A 25,002-nucleotide genomic window follows, 5' to 3' on the forward strand; every position below is an offset into this window, starting at 1 on the left:
TGACCTCTCCAGTTTACAAGTACCAGCAGCTATATCTGACCACTAAAATGTCAAAGGAGTTGCAACAGTATATTAAGCCAAAAAAGAAACACTGAGTCCCTTTGCCAACATGTGCGTGCCTGTGTTTATGCATGTTTGCACATTAGTGTGAGGTAAGGATGGGGCAGCTTACCTTGCTGCTTACCCCAGAAATGTTTTAAATTTGAGGTCCTGTAGATAAAACTTGACAAACTTGGACAAATCTTTAATTAACCATAACAAAAGTAAGAAGGAACTGAATCTATAACACTATACTTGGCAGAACTGATACAAAGTAAACTGCTTCTATTATGGGAGTGAGCTCAGTATTTCTGAAATTGTATCAGAAAGCACCTAGTTCACATTTTCCAAACACTCTGAAAATTCTCAGCATGAACTAAAGGAAAAAAGATAGCCTGACATCTCTTTATTAATATGCTAAAAAGCAAATGGGAGCACAAAATGTTTTTTCTCTTGAAGGGACTGAAGATACCTCTCAGTCTCAAATTCTTAACAAATGTTTAAGATAGTAAATATTCTCATTTATGAGCATAATTCCTCTTGAAGAATATCTGATTCTTTTTCTGCTTTTTCCTTAGGTCAACATTAAGCCCTCATGATGTGTTATAGGACCTGCAAGCACAAAGAAATAAAGTTAACAATGAATAGTGAAGAAGAGAATCAGTACCTGTATTATTTTCCTGATGGTATTTGAGCTGGGCTGCCCTATAAAACTGACTCTGCAAAGAGGATGGGGGTATCTATTTCTCTTTGCTTTATGTCAACCAGTAGGAATATAAAAATATCATCTTTCTCTGGTTTACTTAAGCATTCAAAGCCATTAAACTGAGAAGTTAGGCCAGCTGGAAATTCTGCACTCAGCCTTGTGAGGGAAGACGGAGAGAGGAAAGAAACAATTTGCCAGCATGGGAAACCTGTTGTAGAGGACCTACCAAACTGCAGATAGACCTACTTAATAAAAAAACTAAGGCAGCAAGAACTTAACATTCCTCCTGCTTAAAATTTTTCTTTATCTGATCCTATATCTGGGAAATGTTGGCATGTGCAGCATGATAGTATCTAGAATAGGGCAGTGTGTGTCAGGAACGTCAAATGCTATATCAAGGTGACTGAAAACATCCATTCTTTTGAAGATACAGCAGAGGGGGAGGAGATGTTGCTTGGAGGAGCAGACTACCAGGAAGAATAACTTTTTTTTCCTCTTTCTAATGTAGCACTGTGCTGTCCCCTAGCACATTTTATTATTTCTTTCCCTCTACATCATCTCTGGGGAAAAACAGCTTTAAAACCAGAATGATGCTGGGGAGCAGCCAGCTGGTGAGTTTGAGTTTGAAGTGACGCTTATCCATAGCAGGAGCAGAGAAGGAAGAAAATCTGAAGCAGAGGGTCTGTATCATCCAGTGGAGACCCAACTGTACCTTCTTGCTGCTCTGAAACATCGTTTGTGCTGTTCCATCAGGCACTATTCCTTGAGCTTTAGCACTCAGCAGCAGCACCCACAAGCAGTTAGCAAGTCTGTTTGGAAAGAAGCTCTCCAAAGTAAAGATGATCTTTATTTTGTCCATACAAACAAACAAAAATTAAACATTAGATTCTTTGGCAACTTGTTTTTGGGCATGACCATCCATCTCCTATAACAGTAATGCTTAAAAGAAAAAAACTCTCTGCAATTGTTCTTGGTTGGGCTTAATCCTCTTTTAGTTGAGATTCCCATGTCAAGTAGATAGACAACTGAAAACTATGAAGAATATAAGAAAAAGCAAGAACACACTATTTTAAAACTGTGTCAGAGGACCTTTGAGGAAGTCTGGACAAAATAATGTATTTTTACGTAATTTCAATTGTACAAAACAATCATCTGATTTCTTTAAATAGCAGCGACTAATTTACAAAATTAATTCTCTCCTGCTGTTGTCACACATAAAAATGGAATTACCATGCTTTAAAAAATTGATAGTTACACAAGAGCTTATAACTCCTACTTCAAATCAGAAAAATATCTGCATTTTTTCTTTAGTTAAAGGAAAATTCTGCTACAGAAAGTCTCTGAAACATAGGGATGTTTGCAAAGAAAACAAAGAGCTCTACATTCTCAGTGAGAATCATCCAGACCCATGGCATATGTGAATCTTATTGTGTAAGGTAAAATTGACTTTGGAAAATGGTTTTCACTTTTTCTCATGTGAGAGCTCCTGACCTATTATGGATGTGGAGCTCAATAGTATGCAAATTACTGCTACCAGGGACTCGGCCAACAGCTACAGTTTGGCAGAAAAAGACCTACAATTGCTGGCTCTGTGGGACTTGGAAGGAGACATTTGAGGAAATATGTTGAGAATTATTCTGTTTCTCTTGGCATACATGGATGAAAAGCACAGAAGTCAGGACCATGTTTCTGTTTCCCTGGATTCTGAACTGAAGGTGCATGAAAAGTGATTAATTAACCATTTCTGCTATCTACTGAATTTGCAGCTGCAAAAATAACAATCCAAATCCTTCCTGATTAGTTTTTAATGAATGGCTATTTTTTGTGACCATTGTAGATAATTTCTAAACATTATGGAAAGGATTTACCATATAAACAAACAAAAATTAAACATAAGATTCTTAGGCAAATTTTTCATATAGTTTTGAATAATGTAGTAAAGTACAGTGTAACAGCATTAGCAAAACAAGCTCAGAGAGCTAAGCATCAGTCATGCAATAGTATAAATATAAATTCCATTAACCTTACTGACTCATGGTTCAAAAGAGACACAGACAAGCTGGACAAAGTCCAGAGAAAAGCAGTGAGAATGACCAGAGGTCCAGAAAACATGACCTGCAAGGAAAAATTGAATTAACTAAAGAGGAATAGATAATGAGGCATATAAACCCAATAGGCAAATGTAATACGGCAGCAAAGATTTAGGAAAACCACTGGGAGAATAAAATTCATGCAAAAGAATAGAGAGTCAACCACTGCCAGCTGTCTGAATAGTGGCTGGAGGGCTGTCTGTCACATTTGTGTGCATAGAGAGAGCTGAAAATGCTGAAGGTCTCCTTCTTACTACATGGCTCCTCAGGGGACTAAACTCAGGGTTGAAGTGTCCAACCTCAAATAAACCAACGAAGGGCATCAACATCTCCTATATAAAGGCATCAAAACATACACAGAACCTTGAAGGAGTGACTCATAACTTGTCAATACTTCTCTTTCCCCGCCCCCCTCAAGAACTGAGCTGTGAACACCATCATGGGTGTTGGAAAGACAGATAGAGTCTGCTCTTATGCTAGACCGCTCTTATTGTCAACAACAAGAAAATCTGTCTTCATTTTCACATTTGCTGCACAGTGCTCACATTCTTACAGGTTTTCCCAGGTGGAACAATGAACAAAGATCATCCATGGGCAATACAGCAGTGGCAATAGCTGCAATGAGCACCACTTTCATTGACCATTACAGAAAACTCCACATTGTTTTTTCTATATAGTAATCACCTATAAACATGCCAGCTGGCTAATGGAAATTTTTATATTTGCTGTGGTGAGGTGAAGTTCAGAATCATCCTGCTTTTTTGTGCGCTGCACACTGCCAGAGTAAGAGTTATACACACTGCAATTATTCTGGAGTTACTTAGTTGAAGAATATCCCTAAGCATGCTCTGTATCCAATTCTATAGCACTACTTATGTTTGGTCATTGACATCCATGCCAAGTACATCTGGTCATCTCTGTAAAAAAGAAAAACAATGTTTCATTTTTATTTCAATAAATTACGAATTTAGGTATCATTGTATCAGTTCAGTGGTTTATCTCAGCTGCAGTTTATTTCTGTCTGCCACATCCAGAATTCATTAACCTGAACAGGTTATGTAGAGCTTTTACAGTGTCAAAAATCTTAAGCTTACTAAAACAAATATCTTAATGATCAGCAAACCTTGCAATCTTTTAATTTTAGAAGCTTCACTGAATACTAACTTGAAAATTTTCTCATTAAATTCTTCTGTATTTGTCTTGACTTTCAGGAAAATGTCTAGAACAGCTATTTGAATAACCCAATATTAAGACATATCCTTCCTCAGGTGTGTGCAGCAGAAGAAAAAAATTGTGATGATTGAAGAAACTTGATTAGGAAGTGGTCAAAGGTAGTTTGTCATTACACATTTTTAGTGAAAATGGGCCAAGAATAGTCACTTGTTACTATTTGCTTTTCAGTCCTCTTCTAGCAGCTCAGTAGATGTTGATATTTTTTAAATTTCTTTTCAGGGGGATTTGAATTAAATTCCTTTTACTTCAGCTTGGAAAATTCTGTTGGCCCCCATGTATTGTCTAGTTAGGGTGTAAACATTGTAATTAAGGAAGTAGTTTAAGTTTATTCCCACAGAGGAGGAAGACACAAAAAGCCCCCTTGCTTCTTGCCATGCTTCTAGCAGGAAGGCAAGCAGGAAGAAAGGATTATAGGCTGATGAGAGAGATTTTGTATGAGAAGGAGGAGTATTGCAGAAGAACAGTAGGATAACTCCAGCTCTAGATCTCAGCACACTCGCAGTGTGGCAGAGCAGAGCAGCTCCGGTGGCAGCACAAACCACACACAAGTGATCCAGCGCAGTGCACAGGAGGGTTTCCTAAAACATGGAAATCTCAGGGCAGCACAAGGACCTACCAGGAGCCTGAAGCTCATGCCACAGTGACTGACAAGGTGTGGACAGGGTGAGGAGGAACAATGGGCAAGGCCCTACAAGGGCCTTCTCCTAATCTCCTCTCTGAGGAGCCCCAGGGCATCACTAATGGCCAGGACAGGGTGCAGCAGCTCCCCAGGACAGGCACTGTAACACTGGGGTACTCCTGGCAGAGGGGCAGGTCTTCTTGAGCCTCTTCACAACTGATGCAGCTTCACAGGTTGGTGGGATCCCGGTGGGATCACGCAGGGCACATCCCAGTGCGTGGTTATGCGGTGGCAGCTAAGCCACAGCTGCAGGAGTCCCTGCTCCTCCTCCAGGACCGGCCACGAGCATCCCTGTGGGAGATGTGCCCAGCTACAGGAATACCTTCGTAATCCCCAGTGCAGCACACACTCTGACAGTAACTGCAGCGCTCATCTATCTGAAATTATTCTCATTGTGGTAGCTGGAAGCTTGTTTGCTCAGTTGGTTAAAGCATGATGTTGATTACATCAAGGTGGTGAGTGTGATCCCTGTATGGGCCATTCACTTAAGAGCTGGACTCAACGATTGTTTGGGCCCTTCCAGCTCAGAGGATTCTGTGATTCTGTAATGAATTTCACTTTTTCCTTCCCCCCACCCCTGTACTCTACATCCATTCCTGGAATAGGTGTATGTGCTTGTCTGTGGTGGCACTCAGCAGAGAAATAACTGAACAAAACCCCACTGCATATTTTGATTAGGAATTAATTTTGAGACAGACCAACCCATTATTTTAAACCATATTTTCTGAGTCATAACCAGTTACTCTGCCTGTCTTTAGAATTCATGTACTTTAGAAGAGGAAAAGGGAGCGTTCAGTGCATTCAGCATGTGAGTGTACAGCCAGCAAGAAAAAAAGAAATGGTGTCTTTCTATTGCTTAACATGCAGAGTTTTGCTTTAGTTGATGTTGCAGACAGCATGTCCTGGTTGATGGGTCTCCTGCCACTGCCTAGTGAAGCACAACCACAGCAGATCACTTTCCCTTCTTTAAGAGGTGATGCCTGGGTTAGCTGATATGTCTGACTTCAGAAATATCTGCTAATGCCCCCAAATGTATATTTTAAACACTAAGTTTACAGACTCAGATATGCAATTCAAAGAAATGCTAACACACAGGTATATTATACTACTTTTCCTGATCAGCTCAAAGTAATAGAGTGACTAATTATGAGGATTTTGTGGCTGTTTTGGCTGAACCACAATTTCAGAGCATTAGGAAAAAGAGCTGGGATTTGCCAAAGAACTGCAAAGAAGAAAAAGAAACAGAGTGTTTGATTTGTTTTTTATAAAATTTATTCTTTTGTGATAAAATTTACTAAATTTTACTCTGAAAATTTTAAAGTGGGAAAGGAAAACATATTTTAAAGTATTTCTTCACTCCAAAATATTTTTGACTGGGTTCACTAATGATACTTCTTTAGTTTCACATATAGTTTTCACCAATTTGAGGTAGGATTTTTCAGTGAAAAAAATATTTTATGAAATTATATTAATCCATCCTGAATAATTTAATATAGTTTTCTGTCTTATCTGCATTTGCAGTAGGAAAGTGTAGCAGGACTCTTTGCCCTTGGAACATGGACAAACAATTCCAACAATGCCCTGCTTTGTGGGCTATCAGTGATGGGCTGAGAGGGGGCAGCCATGTGCTGCTTTTGGAGTTGAATTTTGCTAAAACCAATCTGGCTCATCAGCCCCAAGTAAACATCCTGATAGTGAGGCAAAGATTTGGCACATATAAGCTGCCAAGCTGACCTGGGGACATATGACTCCAGTCAGACAACTACAAAACTACAAAACTACACTATCAAAGTCCAGCCCACTTTCAAACTGCAGGTTCCTCAAACATATTCCTTCTTGGAGTGTGAGTACGATGTTCCCTCCCTTGAAGTTTGGAAGCCTCCCGAGGACATGCCTCAAGGTCAAGTGAAAGAAATCTGCCCACAAGCTTTGGTGTGGTGAGTTACATTGATCTCTATTCAATAATTGTTCCTTTTTGCTAGCTTTAATATAATTGCTTTAATGTATTTGGTTTTTTATAGTGCACTATATTTGTATTACACACTACTAGCAGTTTTAGCTTTTATACTGGGTACCAAACAATTCTGGTTAAGATATTTTATTTTTCATGATAAATAATTCATTTCATATAAATATATTTGATTTGCCATCTTTAATCCCATGGGACAAAGTTACTTAAGCTGTTGAAAAAGATGGTGCCTAAGACTGGACCCAGCTTCCCCCCCCAGGCTCCTCCCTGAGAAGGAGCTTAGAAAGCAAGAAGGTCCTTTCTGCACCTCACAACTCCATGGGAGGGCTCCTCTAATAAACTTTGAAGCTCCCACTTTATCTGTTACAAAGAGCTTATAAATAATTGTATTCAATCAGTTCAAGAACAAGTTAAGAAAACTCTTAAACTGAAGCTGAACTTCATACAAGTAAAAACTTCTATTTCATGTGCAGAATTGCAGCTTTATGCAAAGATAATTTTTTGACGGGATTAATTCGCACATTAGTTGAATTTGTGTATTCCTCCCAGGCCATCATCCACACACTATTTACAAAAAGTAGAACAATTTCTTAGGACATGCAATTTCAGTTCATTTATTCTCTGTTGCTTTAAAGAGTACAATGCTATATCTGGCAAAAGTTAGTCCTGTTCACTGTAAATGGATGATTTCATAAAAAAGGGAATAATTATAGTCATTGTCACTAAGGATGGATTACTGATTTCTCAGTTATTTGGCAAATTGAATAGACACATACATTTCAGAGTTTACTCAGTCTTTGTTTTGTATGTCCTAGCCTAAATGAAAGATGGATAACAAAACCAGACTTGGGATAACTATAACTAAGATAGAGAGGTATTTAATGAATTAGTAAATTTTTTTTCCATTGATTTCAGAAGATCTCCCACAACTGAGGAATAACAAAAGGTTCATATATTTCCCATGTATTCATCATATTTTGTTTTAGCAATATATTCAGCAGAAGACACTGCATTTCTAAAAATGATATCATTAGAAATTTTCAGAGTGTCACTTTGGAGAATAAAATAAAAGAATAAACTTTTGTGGTATTTTTTTCCTTTACATTTTTTTAGATTAAGCTTTCGTGACCCTGAAAAGAGCTTAGGGAACTGAATTCGTATTTCAGAAAAGGATATGATTCAAAAGAAGGTTTAAAAGTAAATGTAATAAGTTCCAGAAAATGTCTCAGCCTGACTGGGAAGCTCAGGTAGAATTAAACAAAGTTATGATCCCCACTGTGCATGAAATAACTTAAGAGGAGAATGCACCACTCTTTCTTGCAGGAATGTAGCAATGGGAGAGTAAGAAATGTGGATGTCTCTATTCAGCCATAAGGTACTAAGTCTGACCACCACTTTAAATTAATTTCAAAACAGCAAATGAATGGAATGCAGACACAGAAAGGTAAAAGGTATTTATTGTCTGAATTCAGAGAAGTAATATGAACAATAACCCAGGCTGAAGATAAGAAACCTACCATATACAAGCACTGAAGAGGGGAGACCCCTCAGTCTAGAAAGCATAAAAGAAATGAATAAAAACCCCAAGTTACACTAGAATATTCACGAGTGTTTTGTAGCCTTATAAAAGTAGTAGTTTTTTTCAGGAAACTTGCTCCAAAGTGTAGCTTGTTAATTGTATCTGCCACTGACCCCTGCAGAGTTGGCTTGGAAACTGTGTAGGGTAGAAAATGTCACATGATGCAGCCAATAAAAAACTACAGAGCTGAGACTCTCATGAAGTTTGACCTTTTCCTTAAATGGCTTGCCTTTTAAAATTTTGATTGAAGTTGGTCTCTAGTCCCAGAAAATGCTCTGAATTAATAGGAATAGTGAAAACTGCACCACATTGATTATTTTGTGAGACTGGGTGCAGTATAGATTTGTCATTTAGGTCATGATTGTAGAGGCCAGGAAAAGATTACTTTCCCATACAATACTCAATTCACTCTGAGATGACAATTGTACTTTGAGGACTAGATTGTATTTTTCCTGATGTCTATGACAGTGGGGTTCCATGCTCATTTGATTCCTTGAAATAAATATATCCAATACTTGAGATGAAATCCTGTGAATAAGAGGGTTGAATTGCTAATTCTGCAGATACTCCATCTGCAAATGTTAGCAGAAGATCTTCTTTAGAAATCGCATACCTTTAAACAAGCTTTCCTTCATGCCACTGACTTTCTAAAAGCATTAGAAAGGTTTCAACTTGATATTTTCATTAATTCTATGTCAATATGTATGGAAAACTGTCTCTGGGGGCATAATGCAAGATGTAAAGAAAATAATATATATTTTATGTGAGAGAATTCACTTGAAATAAAACATCACTGACCTTTAAATTGCTTGCTTGTTTAATACAAAGTACTTAGGCACTGTCATACAGCAAGCAGTGGGAGCACATTGCCATATCTTATAGTTAAAACAGACCTGTAATACTTCATCCTTGTTTCTCTTTTCTCTTCTGTAAATGAATTGAAGTGCTACTATAGGAAACTACTCTCTTTTGTCTCAGAGTGATTTCAAAGAAAATCACTTGCTTGAATTTTAGTGACCTTGCTAATTATCATTTGTGTGGATCTTCTGCTAGGAAAGGTAGGAAAAAAGGTGATAAACCTCACGAGGAGCTTGTTATACTTTGTTGCAGAAAATCCTTTTCATGCTTCTAGCTAACCATACAGAGAGATGCTCATAAGAGCTATTTTTAAATAAAAATCTTTCAGGACTTAGCAGTGCTGGCACTTCCCAAGAGATGAAAGTCACACATACATCTACACTCAGAAAACTTGATGGGGAAGGTTGTGCTCTTTCCATCAGTGGCTTCTCAGCTGAAGTTAGGTCTGTTTTTCATTGCTTCTCCGAACTTTTGTGGGTTTCACAAGGGATTTCAGCTGCTCTACCAGTTACAAGAATGTCTCATTATAATCTGAAGTAAACAGAGGTACTACATTTTGCTGAGAAGTTGTCATGAGGAAACTACGGCTTTGTTTAAGGCAGTGCTGCAACTGCCTCATTCTTTATATTTCTGGCCATGATGTGGCATAATTGAATTAGTCTGTCACTAAGCATGGGATAAATCATACAGATTTATTAGCACAAATAAGCTGGTTCACTCCTCTGTTTTGCTATTCTCCTTCTGTCTCAACAATTGCTTTTTAAAATTATAAAGAAAATCTCCTCAAAGGCAGAGAAAAAAGATGCTTTTTTGATGTCTTTGGAAGAAGCTCTGAATTTCATTTATTAAAGAAAGAAGGATGAAGTAGAATTTTTTAGGAAAACACAATATATGATTTGATTATACTTTGTGTATCTGAGTTTGAAGACAATCAGAAAAAAGCACTGTAGGGTTTGTTCTTAAAATAACTTGCTAAAGAAGTTCTCTTGAATACTATCAGCAATAATTGCTGGAAATTGTTGCCCTTCTCAGAAAGAAATCTGAACTAGTCAGTTCTTCCCAACATGTAGTTATCTGCCATGTAAATTTTAAATGAGCTAATAAAAGCTTTCCAGGGTGATGAAAAATCCTTCTGGTTGCTTGGGCATTTTTTACAAGTTTCTCAATTTTCTGTGATTTTCTTTACCTGATTAATTTTTTACCATTTTCATGGTTTTTTTCTTTTAATAATTTTTGTTAGTTATCTGCAGCTATTCAAGTATCCTAAGGTGTCACCTGCTGGCATATTGATATATGTTTGTCCAGCCTAACAGTCCTTGGAGGGATTTTAGCTTTGTTTTCTGTTTTCCTTTACTGGAAAGGAAATGCAACATGTATTTAAATTGGCTTTGTTTCCCTTGCACCCCATGCTTACAATTCTCTACCTCATTCTTGAGGAAGAAATCTCATCTCTGTTGCTCACATAGTGCCACAGTAAGATTCACTCTGGAGCAGGGGACTAACTGAATGAGTCTACCCAAACTGGCCATTTAACATCCTAGTTTACACAGCTACAGAGACTCTCTTTCTCACTGAAAAGAATCTGACATATGGTATGAGGATTCTTTGACACTTTGTTTTTCCTTGTTTAACTCTCCAAGGCTTCAAACAACCCTCTATTCTCTCAATTAAACAGTTAGCTTCGACAAAATCTCTTTACTGTACAAAGACACATAAAATATTACTAACACATTAAAGAATTTCAGTCCAGCTTGAGAACTCTGGGGCTTTTCTTGGTCACTTCTCAAAGGTGATATACCTTCACCCACAGTTCTGTAGATTGCTTCTGAGCCTTATCAATCTTTAGCTCACTTTTGGCATTTAGACTGCCACCAGTCCCATCTTGTCTGTTGAAGTAAAATCATCTCCTAGTCCAGTTTGATTTCTCAGCCATCAAGGTGATACAAGTGTTACTCTTCCAGCACAGCTACCTTCTCTCTCCTCTGTTCTTTTTTTCAACAACCACAGAGTGTGGAGTTTTGAACACCATAAAGACACAAGCACTCTATTTGATTTATTTATTACCCTGTATATTACTCTATTAATTTAATTTAATTTGTTGCACTGCTGTCATATGTACATTCAACCTTTCATTTTCATGAGAGTCTGTTACAGCAGAAATCATCATCATCATCATCAGCCTCTATCACAGGACGCCATAAAATCTGTATGCCATGAGTATGGAAGAAAAATATTTATAGGGCTGTCATGGGGTAGCTTTACCTTTAAGACAGCTTGGAGGGAGAGGAAGTTGAAGGTGCTGGTGGCTGATGGGAGTTTTTCCCTCCTGACCAATTATCGGTCATTTTCAAGAATTGACAGCAGATCTGACCATTAAAAAGTGAATTCAACTTGTAAACACCCCCTTAAGAAGTACAGACAGAATTCTCTTGCTCTCTTTGGTTTCCGGCGTTTAAAGAAGTAACAAGATTCTGTCTCGGCCTCCTCCCCCCCTCTCCAGGCCTACAAGGCCGCGGGGTGGAGGGGGGGCGGAGGGAGAAGAGAAGCAGCGCTGGCCAGCCGAGCTTGGTTTTCAGTTTTTGCTGCTAGACTGAAACTTAACACCATGAACTCTTGCAGTTTTCTTAAAGCTTTTAATTCTTTTACTACCTGGATAAACATACAGATTACTCCTTTCTCAGAAAGACAGAGAGAGAGACAATCAACATAGAGGAGACATCATAGAACCACCAAAAACAGTGAAGAAAAGAGTTAAGTTTAAATAAGAAAGAGAGAATAAGGAGATGCTTTACAGCTGAAATATCTTTCTGTTAAAGCTATGGAGATGGACAATAATAGTATAAAAAGACTCCTTTAATTCATGATAAGAGTATTAGGAGGAATGAGATATTCAAAGTGTAACTTTTGAGCAGAAGAGAGAGAGAGAGAGTACTTGTGATACTGTGAGTTGCTGGAATTGAGTTGAGTGAAGATTTTGAAGCTTTGGGGGCAAAGAGAAAACTGTTTTCCAGGAAGGCTCACAGAGACAAATGAAGAAGACTTCTGCCTTTGAATAACTTATCCTTAAAAATAAGATTCCTAAACTCTGTGACCCATACACACCTTGGAGATGTGAAATGGGAGGAGAAGATCTAATGACAGATTTCCGGGCAGCTGGCATTAGAGAAATAGAAAACTATGATGAAAAAATAGTTTTCTCGTGAGAAACTCCGTAAGCTAACAGAAAGAGACTTCTGTTTCTCTACAAAGACTGATGAAAGACTGTAGCAAGAATTAAGACTGTTTTTAACCACCAAAGTCCTAAAGTTATTTGTCTCTATGTTGTCATGTGTACAGAGAAATAGTTAAGATGTAGAAGATAAGGGGGTTTTCTGAAAGTTTATTCTGGTATTCTCATTCTTGTAGTTTGTTAATAAACTGTCTTTATTCCTTTTAAGTCTTAAGCCTGCTTTGCTCTTGTTTTAATCCATATCTCACAACAAAAAATAAGTAGTTTTTTTAGTTACTGGTTTAAAACCACGACAAGGGCATGCTTTCTCCTGAAAAGCAAAGAAAGGAGACTCTACTGAGTTTATGAAAAATAACTCTTCAGAGAGAGCTAGAAGTTCTCAGTAATGACCCAGATCATCTCTGCTATTCAAAAACAGGAACTGGTTCATGCCCTTGAGTTTTAGAAGACTTTTCTGCAAGAGCTTTGAAAAGAAAATATTTCTGCTTTCCAGTGGGTCAGCTTCATTATCAATATAATCTTGTAACTCAGACTTTTTAAAGTACCAGAGATCTTCAAAGGAGGAACAACAGTTGTCGCAAGATGAAAGGGGTATTTTTCTCACCATGTGCTGATGACTGAGGTAAAGAGGTTATCAAGAAATCAGATCAAGAAATCACAGACACACTGCAACACTTCAGAAGTCTAGACATTTTGTACTTTCCCCTTCTGTGGCCAGTTCTGAGAGAAAACAATGACAATTTTGAATTGTGTGTCAGTGACGATGCACTTACCTCAGGGAATTACTCTCAGGGTTGTCCTTTCATCTGGTCTTATCCTGACACTGCTGCTGGCTGACTCACTCACTTGTCACATCAGCTGGTGCATCTGCTTTATGTCTTAGACTAGATTATGACTCCAGTTGCTTCAAAGAACTCCTATGGAGGAAAACAATTCACAAGTAGCATAAGCACTCTCTGTGGAGTCTGTCCAAGACTGCTCCAATATCTCTGCTAAGAAACAGAGTGCTTAGAGGAGCTACCAAAATGAATGGAAACTGTGAAAATCCACTGTGCAGATATATATATATATATATATATATATATATATACACACAAGATTTTGTGCAGAAAATTCAGGAAGGGTTAAAATAATCTGATTTTTGGTAACAGTGTGTATGCATGTATGTAAGCCCCTTCAGACACAAATTATGTACCTTTAACTGTGCCCACTAAGTACACAAGTCTTCCTTCAGTAAAAGCTACTGAAGAAATGATGAAATGGTAATGTCTGCCTTTTTCCATTGGAATAACAACAATCACACTCTGGTGACTGGACTGGAAGAAAATACTCAAGCCAGTTAGTAGCTTTCCATCTCACACTAACTTTTGGTTATAACTCCACTCAGAGGACTTTTCTGAGAAACTGACTTGGGGTGATTTGACAGCATACAGAACAGCTGCTTTTTTCTCACAGCACAATCCTGGGCTTTCTTTAGATGATGATGTGTCAAGTTTTCTGCTGTGGCTCTCTACTTCTCATTCAACTATAATGACACATACCATATTTCTTGGTTAGACAGCTGGACTGACTATATTGTTTTTTGACTGGAATAAAATGTTACTGCATTTCTCACACAGATAAAAATCGAATACTATTATGAGAGAAAATGAAGATGATAAACTAGAAAAGTGAAGATCTTTTTAAACTTCGTAATATAGAATTATCTCATGATCTAAAGAGAGACAAAGAATGGTAGTGCTGAAAACAGCCCTGTCAGGTGCATAAAGGGAGTGAAGAAGTGTGTGTAGATGTTAGAAGTATTACTTCTGCTATATTTATGTTCAAAGGTCATGAACAAAGGAAAAGACCAGGTTAACGGCTTATTTTTAAAAATCATAAATCATTTAAATAATGGCTTATTTATTAAAAAATAAATCAATGTTATTGTTTTTTGGTTTGTTGATCTGTATTGATGGCAATATTTATTTTGCATTTAAACCCAGATGTTGCTGTATTTTTTTTTGAGAGATGTTTGGAGAGGGACATTAACACCAAGGAGATTGTGGAGTAACTTGGACAAAGGGCTTCAGATGAGTCTGAACAGACAAGCACCTAAATCTACAAGCAAGGAAAAGAAATTTGATTATTTGTGAGAGATGGGATGAATGAGAAAGAACTACAAGAATGGTGATTGCTGCATTGATTTCAAATTAATAATATCCATGATCACAGTATTGATCACAAAATAGCAAAGAGATCAGATTTAAACAGCTTGGTGTTTAAAGCCTCTGTACTTCACATGCCATTTAAATGAAAAACATTCCCCTTCTGCACATTTTCAGCATTTTCAAGTAAGTGAAAACGTATAATTTGCCAGAAAAATCAACATTTATGTGCTTTCAGTCTCCAGATTGACTAAACTGTTCTCCTATTCTTGTAACTAGCAGACATGAAGAAAAGAGGCAAGCTACCAACACTCCTGCTCTTGACACTGTAGTCCCTTGAGTTAAAACTTACTTTCACTTTAAAAGAGTAAGATTATGAGGCAATCAGTGCCCTAAAATAAAATGCTAGGTGAAAATGTATTAGACCAGTTTCCCACTGACCAGTTTTTTTATTTGCATACAGTCCCAAAAGTTAGGATCAAAATCCTGAACACTGGGAAACAATAGAATTTGGGAATGATTTTTTATATCACTATCACAAACAGGGATGTCAATACAGAATGCCTCACCCAGAGATTTGCAGGTTGTGGTAAGCTGAAGGGGTGAATGGTGGAGACCAAAGAACAGAGATTTGATCCAGAGGGATGTTGTGAAACCAAAAGAAAACTACTGGTCCAAAAACATGAGCAAACAAGTAATGCTCATAATGCTCATAATGCTCAAAGTCTAATTTAGTGAACAAGAAAGAATCAAAGAAGTGCTTCCAAAGACATCTGTGGATAGGAGGTAGAAGTATATTGCATTATTTTAATCATTTTTCGTGAGCATTTTGAGCGTTAGATGAAATTTGCCGCTGCTGTAACATAGAGAGATGATGCAGACTAAAACCTCATAGAAGCTTCCAAAGTTTAATTGCTTGGCTCTCTTTTAATAAAAAAAAAAAAAAAAAATAATTCAAAACCAGCATGCTAAAATATACTACATTTTTTACTGTAGTTACCGACTTGAGATTTTGAATGCAGAGAAAAACTGGATCTGAGCACATGTAATCAAACTCATCCATGAATTACGCTTGTGCATGTAGATGCAGCATCACCCTTTGCACAATACCAGTGTGCTCACACAACATCAAGGGACTGATTAAATGTTAATAATCTGATTCTTTTGGTTCCTCCTTCCACCCAGCTACCAACAGCCATCCCTCTATTTTCACTTACAGATGCTGGAGTGCTAAATATTACCTCTGTGCTGGAGTAACGTGGTCATGGGATTCAAAGCGATCTCCCACACTGTGCATTTGAGCAAGAAAGGGCCTGGGCAAACTCCCTCCACCTTTCTTTTTCTCCCACAGTGGTCCTATACAGCCTGCTCATGTCTCTGCCTGTCTATTTGTATCACTTTTGGGATTGCTCATTGATTTCAGTGAATGCTTTTTTCTGACTTTCAAATTCAAGTGCCAGAGGATAATTCATCTCTCAAAAATATTGTGAGATGGAGATGACCGTAACCCTGTCTGGAAGGTGGATGTCAAAGAATATCTGTAAACAGAGCATAGAACATGAGGGAATTATATTTAAAGGGGAAGCTTTGCTCAAATCTTTGTTGATGGTTTATTTCTTTTAAGAGCTGGAGTTCATACTAGTATACCACTGTTATCAGTTTCTAGTTTGCTGCAACCATGGATGGTTTCCCATGGTGCTGAAAGGCTTGCAAGCCACCACTTTTAAAAGAAATACAGTCTCAGCTTTAGTTTTTAAAATTTAAGAAATAATTTAGGCAATATCTGTTATACAGTACTCCTATCATCTTTGAAATGGATAATTGAAATATTAACATGTCTTCAGGCATGAGAGAGCTAGGATACTTTGAAAAATTTTAGCATTATATGGTTTACTTATTAAATGGCAGCCTGAGACATGCATCCATCCCTTACCATGGAAGTAATTAGACATGCATACATCTTCTCTCATTTTAAAAACATGTTCATATAGCATGTTTTACCTTTTAGTTAGAGCAGGCTGATGGTACATCACCTCTTCAGTGCTTCAACTAAGTTGTTAAGTTACCCTAAGTCTGCTGCTTCCAGTCATGGAACTTCATCCCACAAATATGAGTGGGATGCAAAAATGTGCCCCAAGAACACAGAGCATAAGCAGAAATTTGGAGGGGAGTGATGACTGTGGGCTTTTCTTTCCATTGTCATAACCAATACTACATTTTTATGACATATTCAAAAAAATGAAAGATGGAGCATCATCATCTGGATAGCATCTGGGTGAAGAGAGCAAATGAAAAGATAAATGGGGATGTGCAGAGAAAGGGAGGAGCCAGGAGGGGAATAGACAGACAGATAATTGGAACAAATGGGGCAGTCCTCCCTGGAGGAAGCTTCTTTTTATTCTTGCCAGGCTTACCTGATCTAGGTCCACCTAAGTAGGTGAAGAGAGAAATCCCTGTGTTTGTGGGCACTTCCAGTATGGAGAGGTTCATGAAAGAGGGTTTTTGAATGGCTACTCCCCTGGGATAAATTGAAGATTACACATTTCTGGATGCAGGTGTAGAAAATATAGGTTATCTGGGGGGATGCTGTTCTCCTACATCAGACTTTGTATAATTTTTCTGTAGTTCTGTTCTTTATGGGTTGGGTGTGCATGTCCTGTCTGTGGCAGGAGTTACTGAATACTGTATAGTAGCCTGAGGATCAGTAACTAGATAAATCTTTTTGAATTCTGTCTTGCATTATGTCTTGACAGGAAAGCAAATCTCACCCTTTCAGCAGCAAACTATTTAATTTCAAGCATGCTGCTGGTAAATGGTATATTCTAAACTGATAAACGTGGGATTTCCTGTGCCACAAGTTATATTGCTTGTCTTGGTGGTTTATGTTTCAGCTTTATGAAGCAATCTATCTGAATTGGGGGCCAGAAAAAATTGAGTGAGGCTTTCCTTTCAATCTAGGTCTTCATAACCATAGGTCTACAGCAAATCGAAATGTGAAAGTAAAATCACAATTCATCCTGATGCTGATATGTTAAATACAGATAACTACTACATGCATTCTGTCATCCTGTACCTCTTTATTAGCCCATTGACTTTAAACCAGGTAGTGCACAGAAGGTGAAAACATTTTGAGCTGTTATAGGAAATAGTCTTTTGCATCAGATACAGACCCCTCCAGAGCCTTCCTGGTAGTCAGCAGGAAATGTTCTTTCAAACAGGTTCCTTGTAAACATTATTGCCAGGTGCAATGACTGACTTTCCTATTGCCTTTAAATTCCATTTGTGTTATAGACTGTTTTCAGCATACTTGTTTTTCAATCCTCAGTTGCAATACTTGAAGATGTAACAGCAAAACAACTTTTATCCTGTCTCTTCATGTTACTTTGGCATTCTTTTCCTCCTTATTCTCAAGGGCTTTTCCTGACAGACTGCACACAAGCTGACTTCTAGCTCATGGCCAGCAAGGCCAGGGATATCCCTGTGCTTCTAGGGCTCCTGGGCCATATGGACTTTTAGGAGATTTTCTTGATGCTTTTGAGTCATTGCCATAGTATGAGTTCTATTTCTTACTTTACCTACAAATGTTGCAACTTTGCCTCCTGCTGATTTGTTCTAAATACTGAATTTTCTTTTTCTGCCCAGTATCTTAATTCTTGACAGTGACAGGGCTTCTGCAATAAACTTCATTATGTTTTTTTTCTCAATAATAAGATTATTAAGAAGCCTATTACCTGGAAAAAAAAATGCTTTATTTACGACAGTTTGCCATTTGTGACTTCGAGTCATGTTGGTTTTGGTCCGTATCTTGCCTCCATATCGTAAAAATTTTAAGAATCTTACTAGAGAATATAATGCAACCTTGCAACACACCTTGGAAATGGACAGCTAAGGCATAGAAAAGTAGCAAGGCAAAGGGGACCTGGCAGAGAGAACCAAGAGGAAATATATGTATTTTTTTGCTTCTTTTCCCTGTTCTTATTTTGCCACACGTACAAGGCAGAACAAGTTTGTGCCACAGAAGGAGCAAGAGTAAATCAGAATCTGGAAAATAAAGTCTATCGCTATTGCAGCAAGAACCCTGTAAGATTGCTAGTACTGTTCTAAAAGTTTTTCTTATTGAAAATCAGTATCAAAATATTATTCTACGAAGCTAAAGAAGAGAAGCAAATCTCTGGCAGCTTGTCTGCTTTCCTGTAGCTCCTGGTAACTTGTGCTGCATCTGAACCCGCTGTGCCGTGTTTCACAGAGGCTCAGAATCAGCAGCCCCTCCACTTTCTGCGGCTCCTGAGTCCCATTGGCTGGAAAGAAAAAGCAGAGGCGGAGAATGCCCTGAATATTTTTCCCTTCCACACACGGCAGCCAGCATGCACTGCCTGACAGCGAGACTGGTGCTTGCAGTTTGAAAATAGTTCCTGCTCCGCAGCAGTCACTTGGGCACTTTATGATCGCGTCTCTTTAATGGAAAGCACCAAAAAAGCCTCGCAGCATCCCAGTGAACTGAACAGGAACCGACCATATGGGAGAATCTGATGCAAACATAGAGACTGTTGGGACTCCGTGACATAAATCACCAAGGTAAATGTGATGATGATCCGAAACTGTGTCTGTAAGGGTGTAAACCAGTTCTTCTGAGTCTGAAATCTTATTTTTTCACAGTAGTCAAAGTGTTCTGAACAGCTGCCTGCCTCGGCCCTAGCTTATTTTTCTCTTTTTTTCCAAGCTGAAAAGCCAAAGAAGGTTTTCAAAGGAATGCAAAAGGACCAGGAGTTTTAAAAGCAGGAAGCCAAAAGGGATCTCCATAAGATGAATTTCACCCAGCATCGTGGGACACTCCAGCCTCTCCATTTCCGGAACCACAGCTACAGACTGCATGGAGGAGCCAGCGAGCCCAACGCGAAGGGCCACTCCTCAGGAGGCTGCTACGAGCAGCTCTTTGTATCCCCTGAAGTGTTTGTGACTCTGGGCATCATCAGCTTGCTGGAGAACGTCTTGGTCATTGTGGCAATAGCCAAGAACAAGAACCTCCATTCGCCCATGTACTTCTTCATCTGTAGCTTGGCAGTGGCTGACATGCTAGTGAGTGTATCTAATGGATCAGAAACCATTGTCATCACGCTGCTAAACAACACCGACACAGATGCACAGAGCTTTACCATAAACATTGACAATGTCATCGACTCTGTCATTTGCAGTTCCTTGCTTGCATCAATTTGCAGTCTTCTCTCAATAGCAGTGGACAGGTACTTTACCATCTTTTACGCCCTCCAGTATCATAACATCATGACAGTGAAGCGTGTAGGGGTTATCATCACATGCATCTGGGCTGCTTGCACAGTCTCAGGCATTTTGTTCATCATTTACTCTGACAGCAGTGTTGTCATCATCTGCCTAATCAGCATGTTCTTCACTATGCTCATTCTCATGGCATCCCTCTATGTCCACATGTTTATGATGGCTCGTATGCACATAAAAAAGATTGCTGTTCTTCCAGGGACTGGCCCTGTTCGCCAAGGGGCCAACATGAAAGGGGCCATCACTCTCACCATCCTCATTGGAGTTTTTGTTGTGTGCTGGGCTCCATTTTTCCTACACCTGATTTTCTACATCTCCTGCCCCTACAACCCTTACTGTGTGTGCTTCATGTCCCACTTTAACTTCTACCTCATCCTCATCATGTGCAATTCCATCATCGATCCACTTATCTATGCATTCCGGAGTCAGGAGCTCAGGAAAACGTTCAAGGAGATTATATGCTGCTGTAGCCTGAGAGGGCTTTGTGATTTCCCTGGCAAATATTAAACCGGATGGATGGATGTGTTACTGTGTACACAACAGGCAGCACAGATTTCCAAGCCTCCAGATCCTCCTTCACAGCAGAATTTGGTTTAAATCTTTAACAGTGAGCACCTCCTTCTGTCTCCCCCCTCCACCCCCCTCCTCATTCTGCGTCCCATTCATGTGGAATTCATATTTCTGTATAATGTTTATGATGTCTGTAATTTGTAATTTATTTGGCTAGAAAGAACAGTAGCACTTCATGCCAGTTTGTAAGTAAGCAAATAAATGTAATGATGAATGTGAAATAGTAACAAACATGAGCAGCTATATATTCCAACTGCTGACAAAATAAATATCTTGCCTGACTTACAGTACATATTGGCTGATATCATTCCTTGTTCTGTTGAAGTAATTATAGCTATCTACTACACTATATTAATATAAGAATTGAGCATATGTTTTTACGTTAGTGAATTACAGGTTCTCTGGAATTAGAAAGCAAATTTTTCAGAAAGGCTAGTGAAACCAACAAAATGTATTTATTAATTTTTAACTCTTTATTTTGCTTCACAGCAGGAATTCTGATTTTTTGTTACAGCTGTTGCCCACAAGAAGATTTTTCAAATACTTGAAACTTGGCCAGTTGAATGCTTGGGCTTTGGGCTGGGTTTGTTTTCAAGATGATGACTGCTGTATGTCTGAGAGTACCTTTTTGCAAAATTTAAAGTGCTCCCCAGAGCATCAGGTAATCCTGGATATATCTGCAAGACTCACATCCAACTAGGCTAGCTCCCTCCATTGAGCCATGAAACAGGTACAATATTAACTTTGACAGTGCCAGCAGCAGTGTAAAAAATCACCCAGAGATTTACCTGGTGAAGATAAAGAGTGAAGTTCAATTGGAACATTCTGTCCTTGTTCTGAGATGCTGTGGGGAATAGGGAGTCTGTGCTCCAGATGAAAATACATCCTTGTTGAAAACAAGCTGTCCTCTGTTGTGAAGTGTGGTGTCAGCAGATGGGATCCACTGTCAGGATCTTTACACAGGGGTCAAGGCAGGTGTTAATTTGGTCTGAGCACCTCAGCCCATACTGTGGAGCATATGGGCTTTGGAGGGGCAATGCTATCACATGGAATGAGTGCCTGCTGCTGGGTCTGGTTACCCATGCTCAGCATCTGGAAGCTGCTTGAATTCAATCCATTTTTGCAGGCATCTACTTGGTGTGTTCTCAGTTTCACCCTCAAATTCCACTCTCTTCACAGGTTGATTTAAGGACCTTGGGTCCTTGGTGTTAGTACTTTTTGTCACATTTAGTAGTCACATTTAAAGTATAAATGTGACTACACAGGATTCCATGAAGATGTCCCTTAATATCTTGATGATATCAGTTTCTATGTAAGGAGAAAAAAACCAAAAAATTAAGTATCCTCAGAAATTATAAAACATAGTGAAACTTGCAGAAGATCTGGAAAGCTGTGATTTAAAAACTCAAAATTAAAACACAACTCAGGTTTTAATCCTGAATGCCTGCTTTTACCAAGATGGACAGTGAATGAATGAATGAAAAACAGGATGATCAGTCCTATTTGTTTTCTTGGAAACAGATTATTCTCTCCAGCTTCTTGTTTCTTCATCAAATAAAAACATAAAATGAAAAGTTATTAAAAGAGAACAGTGTTTGCTATCTTGAATTGTCCAGATAAAAGCTGATATTTCAGTTGTGGGTAACTTTTCACGATATCATAAAACTATGACATTTGGTCCTCTGTTAAAGAGCATGAAGGATTTAGGGTGAGTCTTAGTGTTTTTGACTTCAGCTGTTTACAGGAAGGGCAAGAAAATCCTTTGACTTTGTGCATCAAAGTCCCTTGGTAGACTAACAACACCACAATCAGGTCTCCTACAGCCTATTCTCGTGCTTGGTCCAATGCATGGACCATGCAGCTTGCAGCACACCACTATTGCCTTTTCTCGGCTTTAACAAATGATATTTCCACATCATAACAGTCACAGTATGAATGGTACTGAAATATATTTACTACATTTACTCTACTATTTCCCTCTGGAAGAAACTATAAATGTTTCAGTAATACCTGGTTCCACTGGGCAGAGAATAAAAAATGCCAAAGGAGGGGAGTTAAAGCCCAAGCAGAGAAAGAAATGAATGTATTTAAATTAATATTCTATCCAAAAAATCCAGTGGGCTTTACTAAAGGCCTTTCCTTCTCCCACAAGAAATGATACAAAAATGCTCAGGTAGTAGTTTAAACAAGGCATAAATCCTCCTTGATCTTTGCTTTGCCTCACTTTCTGTAGATGTTTTAGGACTGTAAATCATGACACTGGGGGTTCCAGCTTTTCCCTTTTGTAGTTCATAGGTGCAGAGAGGGCCCTGATGAAAATGACTGAAGAGCAAGATACTACCTTAGGTGCTCTGAACATTACCTTGCAAGTCTATTTCTCCCCTTCAGATGTACAAGGAGCAGATACCTCTGAATTCTGAAGATGCTGTGTTTCAAAACAACCCAATGTTCATCTCTTTTATGTTTATTTGGACTAAGACTAGTCAAGACAGCTGTGACCCCGTTAGGCTCTAAATTTCATTTATAAATATAATTTTTAAAACTAGCTTGTTCTAGAGCTTTAGCAGCTCTGAGCCTGCATAGCAGCACTTTTGTCTTTATTTCATAACAATAAATGTATATAGATATTTTTTAATGGAGTTTCTAATCAAAGAGGACTTTTTCATTTCATAGTATCATTTTTGAGAGTGCAATTAATTGAAATTGCTGGAACACCTGCTACACACATAATTTTCCTATTCCAAAATAGTCTGTTTCTTCTGAGTAGCTGAATCAGTTTGCCAGAACCATAGAAATTATTGTTGTGAAAGATAAATAAATTAATCTAGCTTGTTGGAGAGTGGGAGGAGTGGAGGATTATGTTCCACAGTCAATTTTCTGGAGCTTTGTTCTTCTATTTGAAAATATTCCAGGAAAATGTGATTTCTTTCTTTAAATGACTGGGACTATAATTGCTTTAGTACTTAACATTTTAGGTCATGTTGGTAACTGTAGTGGGCTGACCCTGGCTAGATGCCACCAAAACTGCTCTCTCATTCTCCTCTGCAGCTGGAAAGGGGAGAGAAAATATAACAAAAGGTTCATGAGTTAAGGACAAAGAAAGATCACTAATGAGTGATTTGTTCGTGAGCAAAACAGACTCAAATTAGAGATATTAATTGAATTTATTACTAACAAAATCAGAGCAGGATAATGAGAAGTAAAATAAGACCTTAAAAGCACCTTCCCTCCACCTCTCCCTTCCTCACTCCCTCACAGCTCTACCTCCTCCCTCCAGTGGCACAAGGAGACAGGGACAGGGAATGAGGGTTACAATTACTTGTTTTTGCCACTCTCAAGGAGAGGAGTCCTTCCCCTGCTGCACCGTGGGGTCTCTCCCAAGGGAGGCAGTTCTCCATGAACACCACCAATGTGAGTCCATCCCATGAGCAACAGATCTTCACAAACTGCTCCACATTTTGCCCTGTGGAAGGAGCATTCCTTCAGGCACGGCCTGCTCCAGCATGGATCCCCCATGGGGTCACAAGTCCTACCAGGAATCCTGCTCCAGTGCGGGCTCCCCTCACCTCAGCTCTGCAGGTCCCAGCAGGAGCCTGCTCCAGCATGGGTTTCCCACAGGTTCAGAGCCCTCTTTTGGGCATCTACCTGCTCTGCTGTGGATCTCCTCCACGGGCTGCAGGTGGATCTCTGCACTCCCATGGACCTCCATGGGCTGCACGGAAATCTCAGCACCAGTGCCTGGAGCACCTCCTGCCCCTTCTTCTCCACTGACCTGGGTGTCTGCAGAACTGTTCATTGCACATATTCTCACTCCCATCTTCTCTGGCTGCAATTAGATCTGCATTCTTTTTCTTTTCTTCTTCTTAAACATGTTATCACATAGGAGTTGCCATAATTTCTAACTAGCTCAGCCTTGGCCAGAAGCAGGTTTGTCCTGGAGCTGGCTGGCATTGGCACTGCCAGACCTGGAAGAAGCTTCTGGCAGCTTCTACAGAAGTTGATGCAATCCCAATACAGTAGCAATGGCATGTTCCTCTGCAGAAAGGAAATGGTCGTGTCTCCACTTTACAGGTTTAAGGATTTACATTTTCACTTTTTCTGAAAAAGAGAGAGTCTAATGGATTTATTCATCCTCCTAGAATGAATTCTTTTCCTGAGCTAGAAATTGATGGTGTTCTCCACATTTTCCCAACAAGTGACTTCAAAGTCACACATAAAACTTTCGAAAGAAATGTCTTTCTTCTTCAAGAGGGACATTTCTTTAGCTTTGAAGTAGTTTTAGAACAAAGCAAAAGACTCTGAAAAACACTTAGAGGCTGTTGGTCTCAGTACAACAGGTTTTCAGTGATGACCCAAAATCTTTTACACCTGAAGCATGTTGTTATCTGGAAGCAAGGATAAATACTGATAAATTCACAGTATTAATGTCCAGCAATGCCTTCAGTTAGGCGTTTAAGAGATGTTTGATGTATATGTTATTAATGTAATCCTAAAATTACTCAGTTGATATTAAACATCCTGTTTTACAGTGTGTTTATTGGGGCCTCCTTCATCCTCAAACTTAATTCTGGTGAAGAACTTTGATGTTATTTATAATACACTGTATTGTTT

The 25,002-nt window shown here is 38.8% G+C and overlaps 1 protein-coding gene and 1 long non-coding RNA gene across 2 annotated transcripts in view; both read left to right on the plus strand.

Moving 5' to 3' along the window:
* Nucleotides 1-6,592: 6,592 nt before the first annotated feature.
* Nucleotides 6,593-25,002, plus strand: part of LOC147655662 (uncharacterized) — a 92,868-nt gene continuing 74,458 nt past the window's right edge. Inside the window, exon 1 of the long non-coding RNA XR_015289699.1 lies at nt 6,593-6,684. This is a non-coding gene — a long non-coding RNA (uncharacterized LOC147655662). The remainder of the gene's footprint in view (nt 6,685-25,002) is intronic.
* MC4R (melanocortin 4 receptor) lies at nt 15,749-20,681 on the plus strand. Its single transcript, XM_023919821.2, has 2 exons — nt 15,749-19,104; nt 19,250-20,681. The coding sequence occupies exon 2, from the start codon at nt 19,333-19,335 to the stop codon at nt 20,326-20,328; it is 996 nt and encodes a 331-aa protein (XP_023775589.1). The 5' UTR covers nt 15,749-19,104; nt 19,250-19,332; the 3' UTR covers nt 20,329-20,681.

This window comes from Cyanistes caeruleus, chromosome 1 (genome assembly GCF_971803275.1).
Source record: "Cyanistes caeruleus chromosome 1, bCyaCae1.hap1.1, whole genome shotgun sequence".
NCBI lineage: Eukaryota > Metazoa > Chordata > Aves > Passeriformes > Paridae > Cyanistes > Cyanistes caeruleus.